The sequence below is a fragment of the Mustela putorius genome, unplaced genomic scaffold (assembly GCF_011764305.1).
Source record: "Mustela putorius furo isolate JIRA1106 unplaced genomic scaffold, ASM1176430v1.1 tig00003988_pilon_pilon_pilon, whole genome shotgun sequence".
Classification (NCBI taxonomy): domain Eukaryota; kingdom Metazoa; phylum Chordata; class Mammalia; order Carnivora; family Mustelidae; genus Mustela; species Mustela putorius.
The window spans coordinates 9,357,357-9,371,907 of NW_025422127.1; the positions used below are offsets into that span (position 1 = coordinate 9,357,357).

The 14,551-nt window shown below is 40.9% G+C and overlaps 1 protein-coding gene across 1 annotated transcript in view; it reads left to right on the forward strand.

Moving 5' to 3' along the window:
- The first annotated feature begins 5,072 nt into the window (after nt 1–5,072).
- The window catches only part of NANOGNB (NANOG neighbor homeobox), a 39,755-nt gene continuing 30,276 nt past the window's right edge, over nt 5,073–14,551 (forward strand). The window contains exons 1-2 of the mRNA XM_004766741.3: nt 5,073–5,363; nt 5,469–5,548. Coding sequence (XP_004766798.3) covers nt 5,073–5,363; nt 5,469–5,548 — 371 coding nt within the window. The remainder of the gene's footprint in view (nt 5,364–5,468; nt 5,549–14,551) is intronic.

The window sequence follows — 14,551 nt, forward strand, 5'->3', positions numbered from 1 at the left end:
TGTTCTACTGACTGAGGCAGCTAGGAGCCCCAAAGAAAACTCTGAAGGAGCAGTCATTGGTATAGAAGGAAACTCAGGAAAAGATGGTATTCTGGAAGCCATGAGAAGAAAGCTTTTCAAGGTGGAGAGGACTCCTGACACCTCAATAGATCCTGATATTTCAAGTAAGATGGGGATGGGGGTGGGGGGCAGCGGTACCAGGGTGACACAGTTGGTCAGTTGGTTAGGTGTCTGACTCTTGGTTTAGGCTCAGGTCGTGGTCTCAGGGTTGTGAGATCCAACCCACTTCTGGCTCTGAGCTCAGCAGGGAGTCTGCTTGGCACTCTCTTCCTCTGCCCCCTCATGTGTGCTCTCTCAAATAAATAAATCTTGGGAAAAAAAAAAAAAAAGATGGGGATAAGGAATTGATCATTAGATTTTTGCATCATTAACTTGTGACTTTGACAAGAGGCGTATCTATGGAGATTGGATGTGAAAGTCTGATTGGAGTATTCAAGAGAGAAAGAGGAGGGAAAAATCACCAGCATGCAAATACAGAGAAATTTTTAAAAGAGTTTTGCTACGAAGAAAATACAGACTTAAGGTAGAAGCAATAGATTCAAGAGAGATGTGATTTTTCTTTTTTTTCCTAATCTCATAATAATTATAGTATGTTTATATCACTAGCAGAAATGATAGGGGATGGGCGCCTGGGTGGCTCAGTGGGTTAAGCCGCTGCCTTCGGCTCAGGTCATGATCTCAGGGTCCTGGGATCGAGCCCCACATCGGGCTCTCTGCTCAGCGGGAAGCTTGCTTCCCCTCTCTCTCTCTCTGCCTGCCTCTCTGCCTACTTGTGATCTCTCTCTCTCTCTCTCTTTCTCTCTTTGTCAAATAAATAAACAAAATCTTTAAAAAAATAAAATAAAAAATATTTTTTCTTTTCTTGAACTGTCTGGTTTCGGCATCAGGATGTGACAGTCTTATGAGCAACTTGCCTAGAGACTCAGTTACTCAACACTAATAGAGATACTGCTGAGATTTTTTTCAAGATTTTATTTATTTATTTATTTGACAGAGAGACACAACGAGAGAGGAAACAGAAGCAGGGGGAGTGGGAGTGGGAGAGGGCGCCGATCAGGGCGCCCCATGCAGAGCTCGATCCCGGGACCCAAGCCGAAGGCAGACACCTAAGGACTGAACCACCCAGGTGCCCCATCTGAGATTTTTAAGGTCTCTTTTAGATGCAAGTAAAATCCCTATCAGTTGACTTGTAGGGGAGATTTTTTTCTTTTTAAGATTTTATTTGTTTGACAGAGAGAAAGAGAGAGACACAGCGAGACAGGGAACACAATCAGGGGAAGTAGGAGAGGGGGAAGCTGGCTTCCCGCTGAGCTGGGAGCCCCATGCGGGACTCGATCCCCCGACCCGGGATCATGACTCGAGTTGAAGGCAGACACTTAACCCACTGAGCAACCCAGGTGCCCTGAAGTAGGGGAGATTATCCTAGATACCACAGTAAGCCTAATTCAATCAATTAAAGCTTGAGAAGAAGAGCTGAGGCTTCTCTGGAGAATGAATTCTACCTGTGGAGACCAGCTTCACCAGGTGCCCAAGAATGCCAGGCTTCCTTTTCTCAGGGCTTTCCTAAGGATTCGGAATTGCCTGGACAGTTCCCACAGCTGTGTAAGTCAATTCCTTATAATAAATATCTTTTCTTTAAAAAGATTATATTGGGGCACCTGAGTGGCTCAGTGGGTTAAAGCCTCTGCCTTTGGCTCAGGTCATGATCCCAGGGTCCTGGGATCGAGCCCCACATCCGGCTCTCTGCTCAGCGCGGGGCCTGCTTCCCTTTCTCTCTCTCTGCCTGCCTCTCTGACTACTTGCGATCTCTGTCTTTCAAATAAATAAATAAAATCTACAAAAAAAAAAAAAACCTTTATTATTAAAATAAATAAATAAATAAATAGTAAAAAAGATTATATTTACTTATTTATCAGAGAGCATAAGCAAGGGGAGCAGGAGGCAGAGCAGGCAGAGAGAGAAGCAGGCTCCCTGGAGCCCAAAGCGGGACTCAACCCCAGAACCCCAGGATCATGACCTGAGTCAAAGGCAGAGACACTCAACCAACTGAGCCACCCAGATGTCCCTAAATATCTTAATATATACCTCCTACTGGTTCTGTTTCTCTAGTTGAACTCTGACTGATAACACAGGGTAATCAATAGTGGCCTCAGAGAATGAGTTGGGAAGTATTCCTTTCTCTTCTATTTTGTGGGAAGAGTTTGTGAATTGTTTAATTATTATTTGAATGTTGGTAGATTTCCCCAGTGATGCCATCTGACCATGCAAACATTTATAAAATTTGTTTTTCTGTCCTTTTAAGATTTTTTATTTATTGGGGTGCCTGGGTGGCTCAGTGGGTTAAGCCTCTGCCTTCGGCTCAGGTCATGATCTCAGGGTCCTGGGATAGAGCCCCGCATCGGGGCTTGTGATCTCTGTCTGTCAGATGAATAGATAAATAAAATCTTTTAAAAAAAAAAGATTTTTTATTTATTTCACAGACAGAGATCAATCACAAGTCAGACAGAGATCACAAGTGACCAGAAAGGCAGGCAGAGAGAGAGGGGGAAGCAGGCTCCCTGCCGAGCAGGAGCCTGATGCAGGGCTCAATCCCAGGACCCCTGGATCATGACCTGAGCCAAAGGCAGAGGCTTTAACTGGCTGAGCCACCCATATGTGCTAATTTGAAGTAGTTCTTTTTTTTTAAGATGTTATTTATTCACTTGACATAGATTGAGAGAGAGTGAGAGAACTGCAACAGGGGGACGGGCAGAGGGAGAGGAAGAAGCAGTCTCTCCACTGAGCTGGGAGCCCAACACAGGGCTTGATCCCAGGACCTCAGGATCATGACCTGAGCCAAAAGCCAGACAGACGCCCAACTGACTGAGCCATCCAGGCACCCTGAAGTGGTTCTTTTACTTCAAATATATCTGGGACATCCATCTTTTTATGTTTTTTTTTGTTTTGTTTTGTTTTGTTTAAAGATTTTATTTGTTGATTTGACAGACAGGGATCACAAGCAGACAGAGAGGCAGGCAGAGAGAGAGAGAGAGGGAAGCAGGCTCCCTGCTGAGCAGAGAGCCCGATGCAGGACTCGATCCCAGGACCCTGAGATCATGACCTGAGCCAAAGGCAGCGGCTTAACCCACTGAGCCACCCAGGCGCCCCCATTTTTCTATGTTAATATTCACTGATGCACTTAGTATTTTTCTATTGCTGAATTATATCCCATAGCATAATACATGAAGTGGAGTTTTGGGGGGGGTAGTTGGGGTTTTTTAGCTTGGCAGATCTGAATTTTTTTTTAAGGATTTTATTTATTTGAGAGGGAGAGAGAGAGAGCAAGCAGGAGCAGAGGGGAGGGGCGGAGGGAGAGGGAGAAGCAGACTCAGGGCTCACTCTCAGGACCCTGGGATCAAGACCTGAGCTAAAAGCAGACACTTAACTGGCTGAGCCACCCAGACACCCCTGAGTTTAAATCTTAACTACAAATCTTACTAGCAGCGCAAGTTTGGCTTCTATCTATCTATCTATCTATCTATCTATCTAAGGGACTAGGACAGAACTGTCGAAAAGCTGGATTTATGTGCTCATGTTCTTTCAATGACGCTCCCTATTCTCCAACATCTATCTGATCCACATCTCCCTGCATGTTCTCAAGTCTTCTGTTTTTTGTTTTGTTTTCTCTATTCAGCCTCCCTGTAGATAAACTTTTGATTTTAAAATTTTATTGACGGTTGGTGGGGAAGGGGACATCTAGGTGGCTCAGTGGGTCAAGCATCTGCCTTCAGCTCAGGTCATGATCCCAGGGTCCTGGGATCAAGCCCCACATCGGGCTCTCTGCTCAGCAGGGAGCCGCCTTCCCCCCTCTCTCTCTGCCTGCCTCTCTGCCTACTTGTGATCTCTGTCAAATAAATAAATAAGACCTTAAAATTAATAATAATAATAATTAATAAGATAATAATAATGTCCATTTATGGGCATATGCCAGAACTATCCTGGGAAAACTGAAACATATGAACAAATTTCTATAAAAGTATATATCTTACCAAAATTCTCTCAAGAGGAAGTAAAAGCCTGAATAGTCCTTTAAGTCCTTTAAGTCACTCATAACTTAATTTTTTTTAAGCTAACTTTTTTTTTTAAGATTTTATTTGACAGGCAGAGATCAAAAGTAGGCAAAAAGGCAGGCGGGGAGAGAGGAGGAAGCAGGCTCCCCGCCGAGCAGAGAGCCGGATGCAGGGCTGGATCCCAGGAGCCTGGGATCATGACCTGAGCCAAAGGCAGAGACTTTAACCCACTGAGCCACCCAGGTGCCCCTAAGATAACTTTTTAAAAAATATTTTATTTATTTATTTAGAGCACAAGCAGGGGGAGGAGCAGAGAGAGAAGGAGAGAAAGAACCTCAAGCAGATTCTACGCAGAGCACGGAACCCAGTGTGGTCTCATCATGGGGCTTGATCTCAACCCTGTGATCATGACCTAAGCCAAAATCAAGAGGCAGGCACTTAACTGATTGAGCCACCCAGGTACCCCAAGGTAATTTATTTTTGACTAACATCACAATGAAACATTAATTTCAATTTACAGCCCCTTTCTTTACTTAGTATATATTTAAATCCAAAAATAAATTATTTTTAAACTGATCTTTTGGGGCACCTGGGTGGCTCAGTGGGTTGGGAATCTGCCTTCCTCTTAGCATGATCTGGGGGTCCTGGGATCAAGCCCCGCATCAGGTTCCGTCCTCCCTCTCTCACTCGTTTTCTGTTTCTCTCTCTCTCTCACTCATTCTCTCAAGTAAATAAATAAAATCTTTAAAAATAAATAAATAAACTGATCTTCTTATGAAAATCTTCATTGATTTTGATAACCTTAATTTTTCTTTCTTCCCTTATTTCCAACAATGTACAACACTGCTGCTTTATGAAAATCAAAGAGTCTCACATTGTAGAATGTGGACTATGATCTACATGTCAAATTTAGCTGCAGTTTGAGTTTATTCCACAGATTTTGCTATACAGAAAGAACCAACTATGCTTTGCGATCAAAATCCAGGGCAAGCAAAGAGGAATCGTAGTGAAGATGAAAGAAAGGGAAAGAAAAAATGGAAAGAAAGAGAAAGAGAAGAAAAAGAAGTAGAAATAGAAGACGGACTGGAAGAGGAACAGGAAAAAGAAGAGAAAAATGAAGAACAATATCCCCAGAAAAGAATAGTCAGCAAACCCCTCATGGACACTCTCTGGGCAAACTTTAAGTTAAACAAATGCCCCACAATAGGAGATATCCGATCACTTGCATTTGAATTTAACATGACAGTAAAACAGGTATGAAACCTATTTATCAACAGAGTCACCTTGTAGTACTATCACTCATGTAAACCAATATCCTTATTCCTTCATTCATCATCTCCCCACCTCATTTTTTTACAGATAAAGCAATGGTTTCATAAAAGGAGGAAGAAATACAATAAAGATATGTACAAGCAGAAACCTAAAAAAAGACCCAAAAGGTAAGAATGTTTTATACATAGTACACTAAGTAGTAAGGAAATAAAGAAGGAACATATTGACTTCCAGAGAAAGACTGTGTCCCATAGTTCTTGGATATACCATCAGCTTTCTACAGTCCACCATTGCCATTTGGCTCTGGCTGGAGGGTTGAGTACTGAGTGTTGTGAGAGCTCAGATTGCTATCAGACATGGCCCATGGACATGGAGGTGAACTTGGTTACATTAAACCAGAACTTCCAGATTATAAACTGTGGAAGATAAATGGAAAACCATTAGACACTGCCCAGAAGCTGGCTGCACAAGGCCTAAGGGATCCATGGCGCCTCCATGAAGCTTGGAGATACACGGATGGTTTTGCAAACAGTGTTGCCTTTGGTGCATTATTAAAACAATTCAAATAGGGATTTGCTGCATTTTTGGTAGCTGTAGGGGCTGATAGTAGGATTTAATAAAGTGAGAATACATGTTTTTAAAAAAAAAAAAAACTTTTCATGTTCCAGCCAGTGACACAAAGAACCGCTGACTGCCCTATTTGTTATTCTGCTCAACGTACAAAGAGGCATGTGCGTACACAGACATGACACCATTACCATGTAGTCATATTCCCAAATATACTACTAAAGCCCTTAAATGTTTATTGACTGCAATATGGAATTAATAATTTCATCTTTTTTTTTCCTTAGATGCTGAGTATTTGTGATGCTTGTCTTCTCTGTGTTACCTACTGGCAGAATCTCATGTGACTGGAAAAAGTGAAGATAAGAACAACATCAACATTTTTTATAGTACTAGACTGTACACAGAATTTTTATATATTACTTATGTATATTTATATACAATTTTTTGTGTATTACCTCACTTGATCATCACTCTAAACCATAAGCGAGGAAATTGAACTGTTGGGAAATAATGCGGTTTTGGGGACATCTGTGTGGCTCAGTCAGATAAGCATCTGCGTTCAGTTCAGGTCATGATCTCACAGTCCTGGGATCAAGTCCTGCATCAGGCTCCCTGCTCAGCAGGAAGCCTACTTCTCCCTCTCCCTCAGCGGCAACTCCTGCTTGTGTTCCCTCTCTCTCTCTCTGTCAAATAAGTAAATAAAATCTTTAAAAAAAAAAAAGGTATATCAAGGTTATAAATATATTATACTTCTATCCCTTGTTTTTTAAATCTCATCTTGCCTCCTTTTATGAACTCACCCCCTTCAACTCAGGTTTCATCAATCAAAATGCACATTTCATTCACCACAAGATGAATGGATCTCAGAGGGAGGGAGTCAAGATGGCAGAGGAGTAGCAGACTGAGATGACATCAGGTCGCAGGAGTTCAGCTAGATAGTTATCAAACCATTCCAAACACCTACAAACCCAACAGGAAATTGAAGAGAAGAAGAGTAGCAACTCTAGAAACAGAAAACCGACCACTTTCTGAAAGGTAGGACATGGAAGTGACAGGAAGATAGGCCACAGGGGGAGGGGCCAGCTCCCAGCAAGTGGTGGAGCAACAGAGTGCAAAATCCAAACTTTTAGAATTCTGCTCCACTCAGGGATATTGCTCCAGAGGCTAAGCAGGGGTGGAGCCCTCATGGGAACAGGGCAGTCTCGGGTCCCATGGGGTCACAGAGGGATTGGGGTGTCTAAGTGTAGCATAGCTCCCTGGTATCAGAGCAGGGAATCCAGCTACGAGAAAGATCCAAGGAGTGAGCTCTCAGCTTGGGATTACCATAAACTGTGATCCATGGCACAGTCGGACCACTGCTCTTTGAGCAGGGACCCCACAAGTGGCAGATCCAGGGAGACCCACCTTCCTCCACTTGAAGAGCAGCACAGCAGCAATCTTCTGCGTTTAGAGACTCCAAATGGGGCCGTGTGCCAGAGACAGAGAGGCTCGGTCACAGGCTGGGTGGGTTCAGAGCGCGGCCAGAGACCAGGGAGATGGGAGTGATTGAGTGCTTTTCACTGAGGGTGCACTGAGGAGTGGGACCCTGAGCTCTTGGCTCCTCTGGGCCAGACACTGGGAAGCTGCCATTTTCATTCCCGTGGGAACAAAAGCTCCTGAGAGCAAACCTGAGCAGATTACTTAGCCCAGCCCCTGGCAAGGGGGTTACAATTCTGCCTCAGGCAAAGACACTTGAGAAACACTGCAACAAGCAGTGATTAGCAAGAACATCCAGCCAAGGGGCGCCTGGGTGGCTCAGTGGGTTAAGCCGCTGCCTTTGGCTCAGGTCATGATCTCAGGGTCCTGGGATCGAGTCCCGCATCGGGCTCTCTGCTCAGCAGGGAGCCTGCTTCCTCCTCTCTCTCTCTCTGCCTGCCTCTTTGCCTACTTGTGATCTCTGTCTGTCAAATAAAATAAATAAAATCTTTAAAAAAAAAAGAACACCCAGCCAAGACCAAGTTCACTGATCAATGAGAACTGCAGAACTCCAAAAGAGGAGAGTAAAGCATGGAATTCATGGCTTTCTCCCCATGATCCTTTAGTCTTACAAAGTTGATTAAATTTATTTTATTTTATTTTTTCTTATTCTAATTTAACTTTTCTTCTTTCCTCTTTTAATGATTTTTAACTAGTTTATCTTAACAATACCTTAAAAAATATTTTAAACCTTCATTATTATACTCATATTTTATCCTTCATTGTATGTAACATTATTTTTTGTATACATATAGGGTTTTTTCTTCTAAAAAATTTTGGGATACAGTTTCTTTTAATAGATCAAAATATACCCTAAATCTAGCACAGGGCTTTGTTCTGGTGTTCAGCCTGAGCAAATTCTCTCCACTTTCTTTTTCTTTCTTTTTCCAACCAACTTATCTTATCAATTCCTTTCTTAGAAATTTTTTAGAATTTTCATCTTTATATAAACATATATATGTTTAAATTATATATATATATTTATTTATATTCTTATTAATTTATTTATTTAATTTTTTAGATTTCTTTTTACCCCCTTTCTTCTCCCCCACCCCAGTTTCAGGTCTCTTATGATTTGGTTAGCATACATTTTTCTGTGGTCTTTGTCACCCTTTATTCTTATCTGGATATATATATATATATATATATATATATATATGAATATATATATTCTTATATAAGAATATATTTATATATTCTTTTTTTTTTTTTTTTGACAGAGAGAGATCACAAGTAGGCAGAGAGGCAGGCAGAGAGAGAGGAGGAAGCAGGCTCCCTGCTGAGCAGAGAGCCCGATGTGGGACTCGATCCCAGGACTCCGAGATCATGACCTGAGCCGAAGGCAGCAGCTTAACCCACTGAGCCACCCAGGCGCCCCTATTTATATATTCTTATCTGGATAAAATGACAGGGCAGAAAAGCTCACCACAAAGAAAAAGAACAAGAGGCAGTACTGAAGGATAGGGACCTAATCAATACAGACATTGGTAATATGTCAGATCTAAAGTTCAGAATGACAATTCTCAAGGTGCTAGGTGGGCTCGAAAAAGGCATGGAAGATATTAGAGAAACCCTGTCTGGAGAAATAAAAGCCCTTTCTGGAGAGATAAAAGAACTAAAATCTAACCAAGCTGAAATCAAAAAAGCTAATAACGAGGTACATAAAAAATGGAGGCTCGGGCGCCTGGGTGGCTCAGTGGGTTAAGCCGCTGCCTTCAGCTCAGGTCGTGATCTCAGGGTCCTGGGATCGAGTCCCGCATCGGGCTCTCTGCTCAGCAGGGAGCCTGCTTCCCTCTCTCTCTCTCTCTCTGCCTGCCTCTCTGCCTACTTGTGATCTCTCTCTGGCAAATAAATAAATAAAAATCTTTAAAAAAAAAAATGGAGGCTCAATGCTAAGTAGGATAAATGAGGGGGAAGAGAGAATTGGTGATATAGAAGACAAAATAATGTAAAATAAAGAAGCTTAGCAGAAGAGAGACAAACAACTATTGGATGACGGGGGAGAATTCAATAGATAAGTGCTATCATAAGATGAAACAATATTAGATTATTTGGGATTCCAGAAGAAGGGGGGGCAGAAGGTATTAGAACAAATTATAGTAGAGAATTTCCTTAATATGGCAAAGGGAACAAGCATCAAAATCCAGGAGGCACAGAGAAGCCCCCTCAAAATCAATAAAAATGGGTCCACAACCCATCATCTAAAAATGAAACTTACAAGTCTTAGTGACAAAGAGAAAATCCTGAAAGCAGCTTGGGACAAGAAGTCTGTAACATACAATGGTAAAAATATTAGATTGACAGCAGACTTATCCACAGAGACCTGGCAGGCCAGAAAAAAACTGGCATGATATATTCAGAGCACTAAATGAGAAAAATATGCAGCCAAGAATACTATATCCAGCTGGGCTATCATTGAAAATAGAAGGAGAAATCAAAAGTTTCCAGGACAAACAAAAACTAAAAGAATTTGCAAACACCAAACCAGCCCTATAGGAAATATTGAAAGGGGTCCTCTAAGCAAAGAGAGACCCTAAAAGTATTAGACCAGAAAGGAACAGAGACAATATACAGTAACCGTCACCTTACAGGCAATACAACAGCATTAAATTCATATCTTTCAATAGTTACCATGAATGCAAATGGTCTAAATATCCCAATCAAAAGACACAGGGTATCAGGATGGATAAAAAAATAAAACCCATCAATATGTTGTCTACAAGAAACCCATTTTAAACCCAAAAACACCTCCAGATTTAAAGTGAGGGGGTGGAAAACAATTTACCATGCTAATGGATATCAAAAGAAAGCTGGGGTGGCAATTCTTATAAGAGATAAATTAAATTTTAAGCCAAAGACTATAATAAGAGATGAAGAAGGACACTATATCATACTCAAAGGTTCTGTCCAACAAGAAGATCTAACAATTTTAAATATCTATGCCCCTAACATGGGAGCAGCCAACTATATATACCAATTAATAACAAAATCAAAGAAACACATCAACAATAATACAAATAATAGTAGGGGACTTTAACACTCCCCTCATTGAAATGGACAGATCATCCAAGCAAAAGATCAACAAGGAAATAAAGGCCTTAAATTACACACCGGACCAGATGGTCATCACAGATATATTCATAACATTCCATCCCAAAGCAACTGAATACATATTCTTCTCTAGTGCACATGGAACATTCTCCAGAATAAATCAGTAGAGTATTCTCTACTATAATTTGCTCTCAAATCAGGTCTGAACTGGTACTGAAAGATTGGGATCATTCCCTGCATATTTTCAGACTGCAATGCTCTGAAGCTAGAACTCACTCACATGAGGAAAGTTGGAAAGAACTCAAACACATGGAAGCTAAAGAGCATCCTACTAAAGAATGAATGAGTAAACCAGGAAATTAAAGAAGAATTGAAAATATTCATGGAAACAAATGAAAATGAAAACACAACTGTTCAAAAATCTGTGGGACATAGCAAAGGCAGTCCTGAGAGGAAAGTATATAGCAATACAAGCCTTTCTCAAGAAACAAGAAAGGTCTCAAATACTACAACCTAACCCTACATCTAAAGGAGCTAGAGAAGGAACAGCAAAGAAAGCCTAAACCCAGCAATAGAGAAATAAGAAAAATCAGAGCAGAAATCAATGAAATAGAAACCAAAGAACAGTAGAACAAATCAACGAAACTAGGAACTGGTTCTTGGAAAGAATTAATAAGATTGATAAACCCCTGGCCAGACTTATCAAAAAGAAAAGAGAAAGGACCCAAATAAATAAAATCATGAATGAAAGAGGACAGATCACAACCAACACCAAATACATACAATTATAAGAACATACTATGAGCAACTATACGCCAGCAAATTTGACAATCTGGAAGAAATGGATGCATTCCTAGAGATATATAAAATACCAAATCTGAACCAGGAAGAAATAGAAAACCTGAGCAGACCCATAACCATTAAGGAGATTGAAGCAGTCATCAAAAATCTCCCAAAAAACAAGAGCCCAGGGCCAGATGGCTTCCCAGGGGAATTCTACCAAACATTTTTTTTTTAAGATTTTATTTATTTATTTGACACAGAGAGAGAGAGAGATCACAAGTAGTCAGAGCTGCAGGCAGAGAGAGAAGGAGAAACAGGCTCCCTGCCGAGCAGAGAGCCCGATGTGGGGCTCAATCCCAGGAACCTGGGATCATGACCCATGCCAAAGGCAGAGGCTTAACCCACTGAGCCACCCATGTGCCCCTCTACTAAACATTTAAAGAATTAATACCTATTCTCCTGAAACTGTTCCAAAGAATAGAAATGGAAAGAAAACTCCCAAACTCATTTTATGAGGCCAGCATTAGCTTGACATTACCAAACCAGACAAAGACCTCATCAAAAAAGAGAATTACAGACCAATATCCTTGATGAACACAGATGTGAAAATTCTCACCAAAATACTAGCCAATAGGATCTGACAGTACATTAAAAGGATTATCCACCACAACCAAGTGGGATTTTTTTCCAGTGCTGCAAGTTTGGTTCAACATCCACAAGTCAATGTGATACAATGCATTAATAAAAGAAAGAATAAGAACCACATGATATTCTTAATAGATGCAGAAAAAACATTTGACAAAGGATTGCATCCTTTCTTCATCAAAACTCTTCAAAATGTAGGAATATAGGGTACATATCTCAATATCATCAATGCCATCTATGAAAAACCCACAGCAAATATCGTTCTCAATGGAGAGAAACTGAGAGCTTTTCTACCAAGGTCAGGAACATGGCAGGGATATCCATTATCACCACTGCTATTCAACATAATACTAGAAGTCCTAGCCTCACCATCAGACAACAAAAAGAAATTAAAGGCATCCAAATTGGCAAAGAAGTCAAACTATCATCTTTGCAGATGATAGGATACTTTCTGTGGAAAACCCAAAAGACTCCATGCCAAATCTGCTAGAACTTGTACAGGAATTCAGTCAAGAATCAAGATATAAAATCAATGCACAGAAATCATCTGCATTTCTATATACCAACAACAAGACAGAAGAAAGAAAAATTAAGGGGCACCTGGGTGGCTCAGTGGGTTAAGCCTCTGCCTTTGGCTCATGATCCCAAGGTCCTAGGATCAAGCCCCGCAACAGGCTCTCTGCTCAGTGGGGAACCTGCTTCCTCCCCTCTCTCTGCCTGCCTCTCTGCCTACTTGTGATCTCTCTCTCTCTCTGTCAGATAAATAAATAAAATTTTTTAAAAAAAGAAAGAAAAATTAAGGAGTCAATCCCATTTACAATTGTACCCGAAACCATAAGATACCTAGGAATAAATCTAACCAAAGAGACAAAAAATCTGTACTCAGAAAACTATAAAGTATTCATGAGAGAAATTGAGGAAGACACAAAGAAATGGAAAAATGTTCCATGCTCATGGATTAGAAGAACAAATATTGTGAAAACATCTATGCTACCTAAAACAATCTACATGTTGCAATCCCTATCAAAATACCATCCTTTTTTTTTTTTCAAAGCAATGGAACAAATAATCCTAAAATTTATATGGAACCATAAAAGACCTCAAATAGCCAAAGGAATGTTGAAAAAGAAAGCCAAAGTTGGTGGCATCACAATTCCAGACTTCAAGCTCTATTACAAGGTTGTCATCATCAAGACAGTATGGTAATGGCACAAAAACAGACACACAGATCAATAGAGCAGAAGAGAGAGCCCAGAAATAGACCCTCAACTCTATGGTCAACTAATCTTTGACAAAGCAGGAAAGAATGTCCAATGGAAAAAAGACAGTTTCTTCAACAAATGGTGTTGGGAAAATTGGGCAGCCACATGCAGAAGAATGCAACTGGACCATTTCCTTACACCACACACAAAAATAGACTCAAAATGGATAAAATACCTCAATGTGAGACAGGAATCCATCAAAATCTTTGAGGAGAACACAGGCAGCAACCTCTTCTACATTAGCCACAGCAACCTCTTCCTAGAAACATCACCAAAAGCAAGGGAAGCAAGAGCAAAAGTGAACTATTAGGACTTCATCAAGATCAAAAGCTTTTACACAGCAAAGGAAACAGTTAATACAACCAAAAGATAACTGACAGAATGGGAGAAGATATTTGCAAATGACATATCAGATAAAGAGCTAGTATCCAAAATCTATAAAGAACTTATCAAACTCAACACCCAAATAACAAATAATCCAATCAAGAAATGGGCAAAGGACATGAACAGACACTTCTGCAAAGAAGACATCCAAATGGCCAACAGAGACATGAAGAAGTGCTCCACATCACTCAGCATCAGGGAAATACAAACCAAAACCACAATGAGATACCACCTCACACCAGTCAGAATGACTTAAATTAATAAGTCAGGAAATGACAGATGCTATAGAGGATGCGGAGAAAGGGGAACCCTCCAACACTGTTGGTGGGAATGCAAGCTGGTGCAGCCACTCTGGGAAACAGCATGAAGGTTCCTCAAAAAGTTGAAAATAGAGCTACCCTATGACCCAGCAATTGCACTACTGGGTATTTACCCTAAAGATACAAATGTAGTGATCCAAAGGGGCATCTGCACCTAAATGCTTATAGTAGCAATGTCCACAATAGCCAAACTATGGAAAGAGCCTAGATGGCCATCAACAGATGAATGGATAAAGAAGATGTGCTATATACATACAATGGAATACTATTCAGCCATCAAAAGAAATGAAGTCTTGGGGCGCCTGGGTGGCTCAGTGGGTTAAAGCCGCTGCCTTCGGCTCAGGTCATGATCTCAGGGTCCTGGGATCGAGTCCCACATCAGGCTCTCTGCTCGGCAGGGGGCCTGCTTCCCTTCCTCTCTCTGTGATCTCTTCCCTTCCTCTCTCCTACTGTGATCTCTCTCTGTCAAATAAATAAATAAAATCTTTAAAAAAAAAAAAAAAAGAAATGAAGTCTTGCCATTTGCAACGACGTGGTTGGAACTAGAGGGTATTATGTTGAGCGAAATAAGTCAATCATAGAAAGACAATTATCATATGCTTTCCCTGATATGAGAAATTTGAGAGGCAAAGTGGAAGGTTTG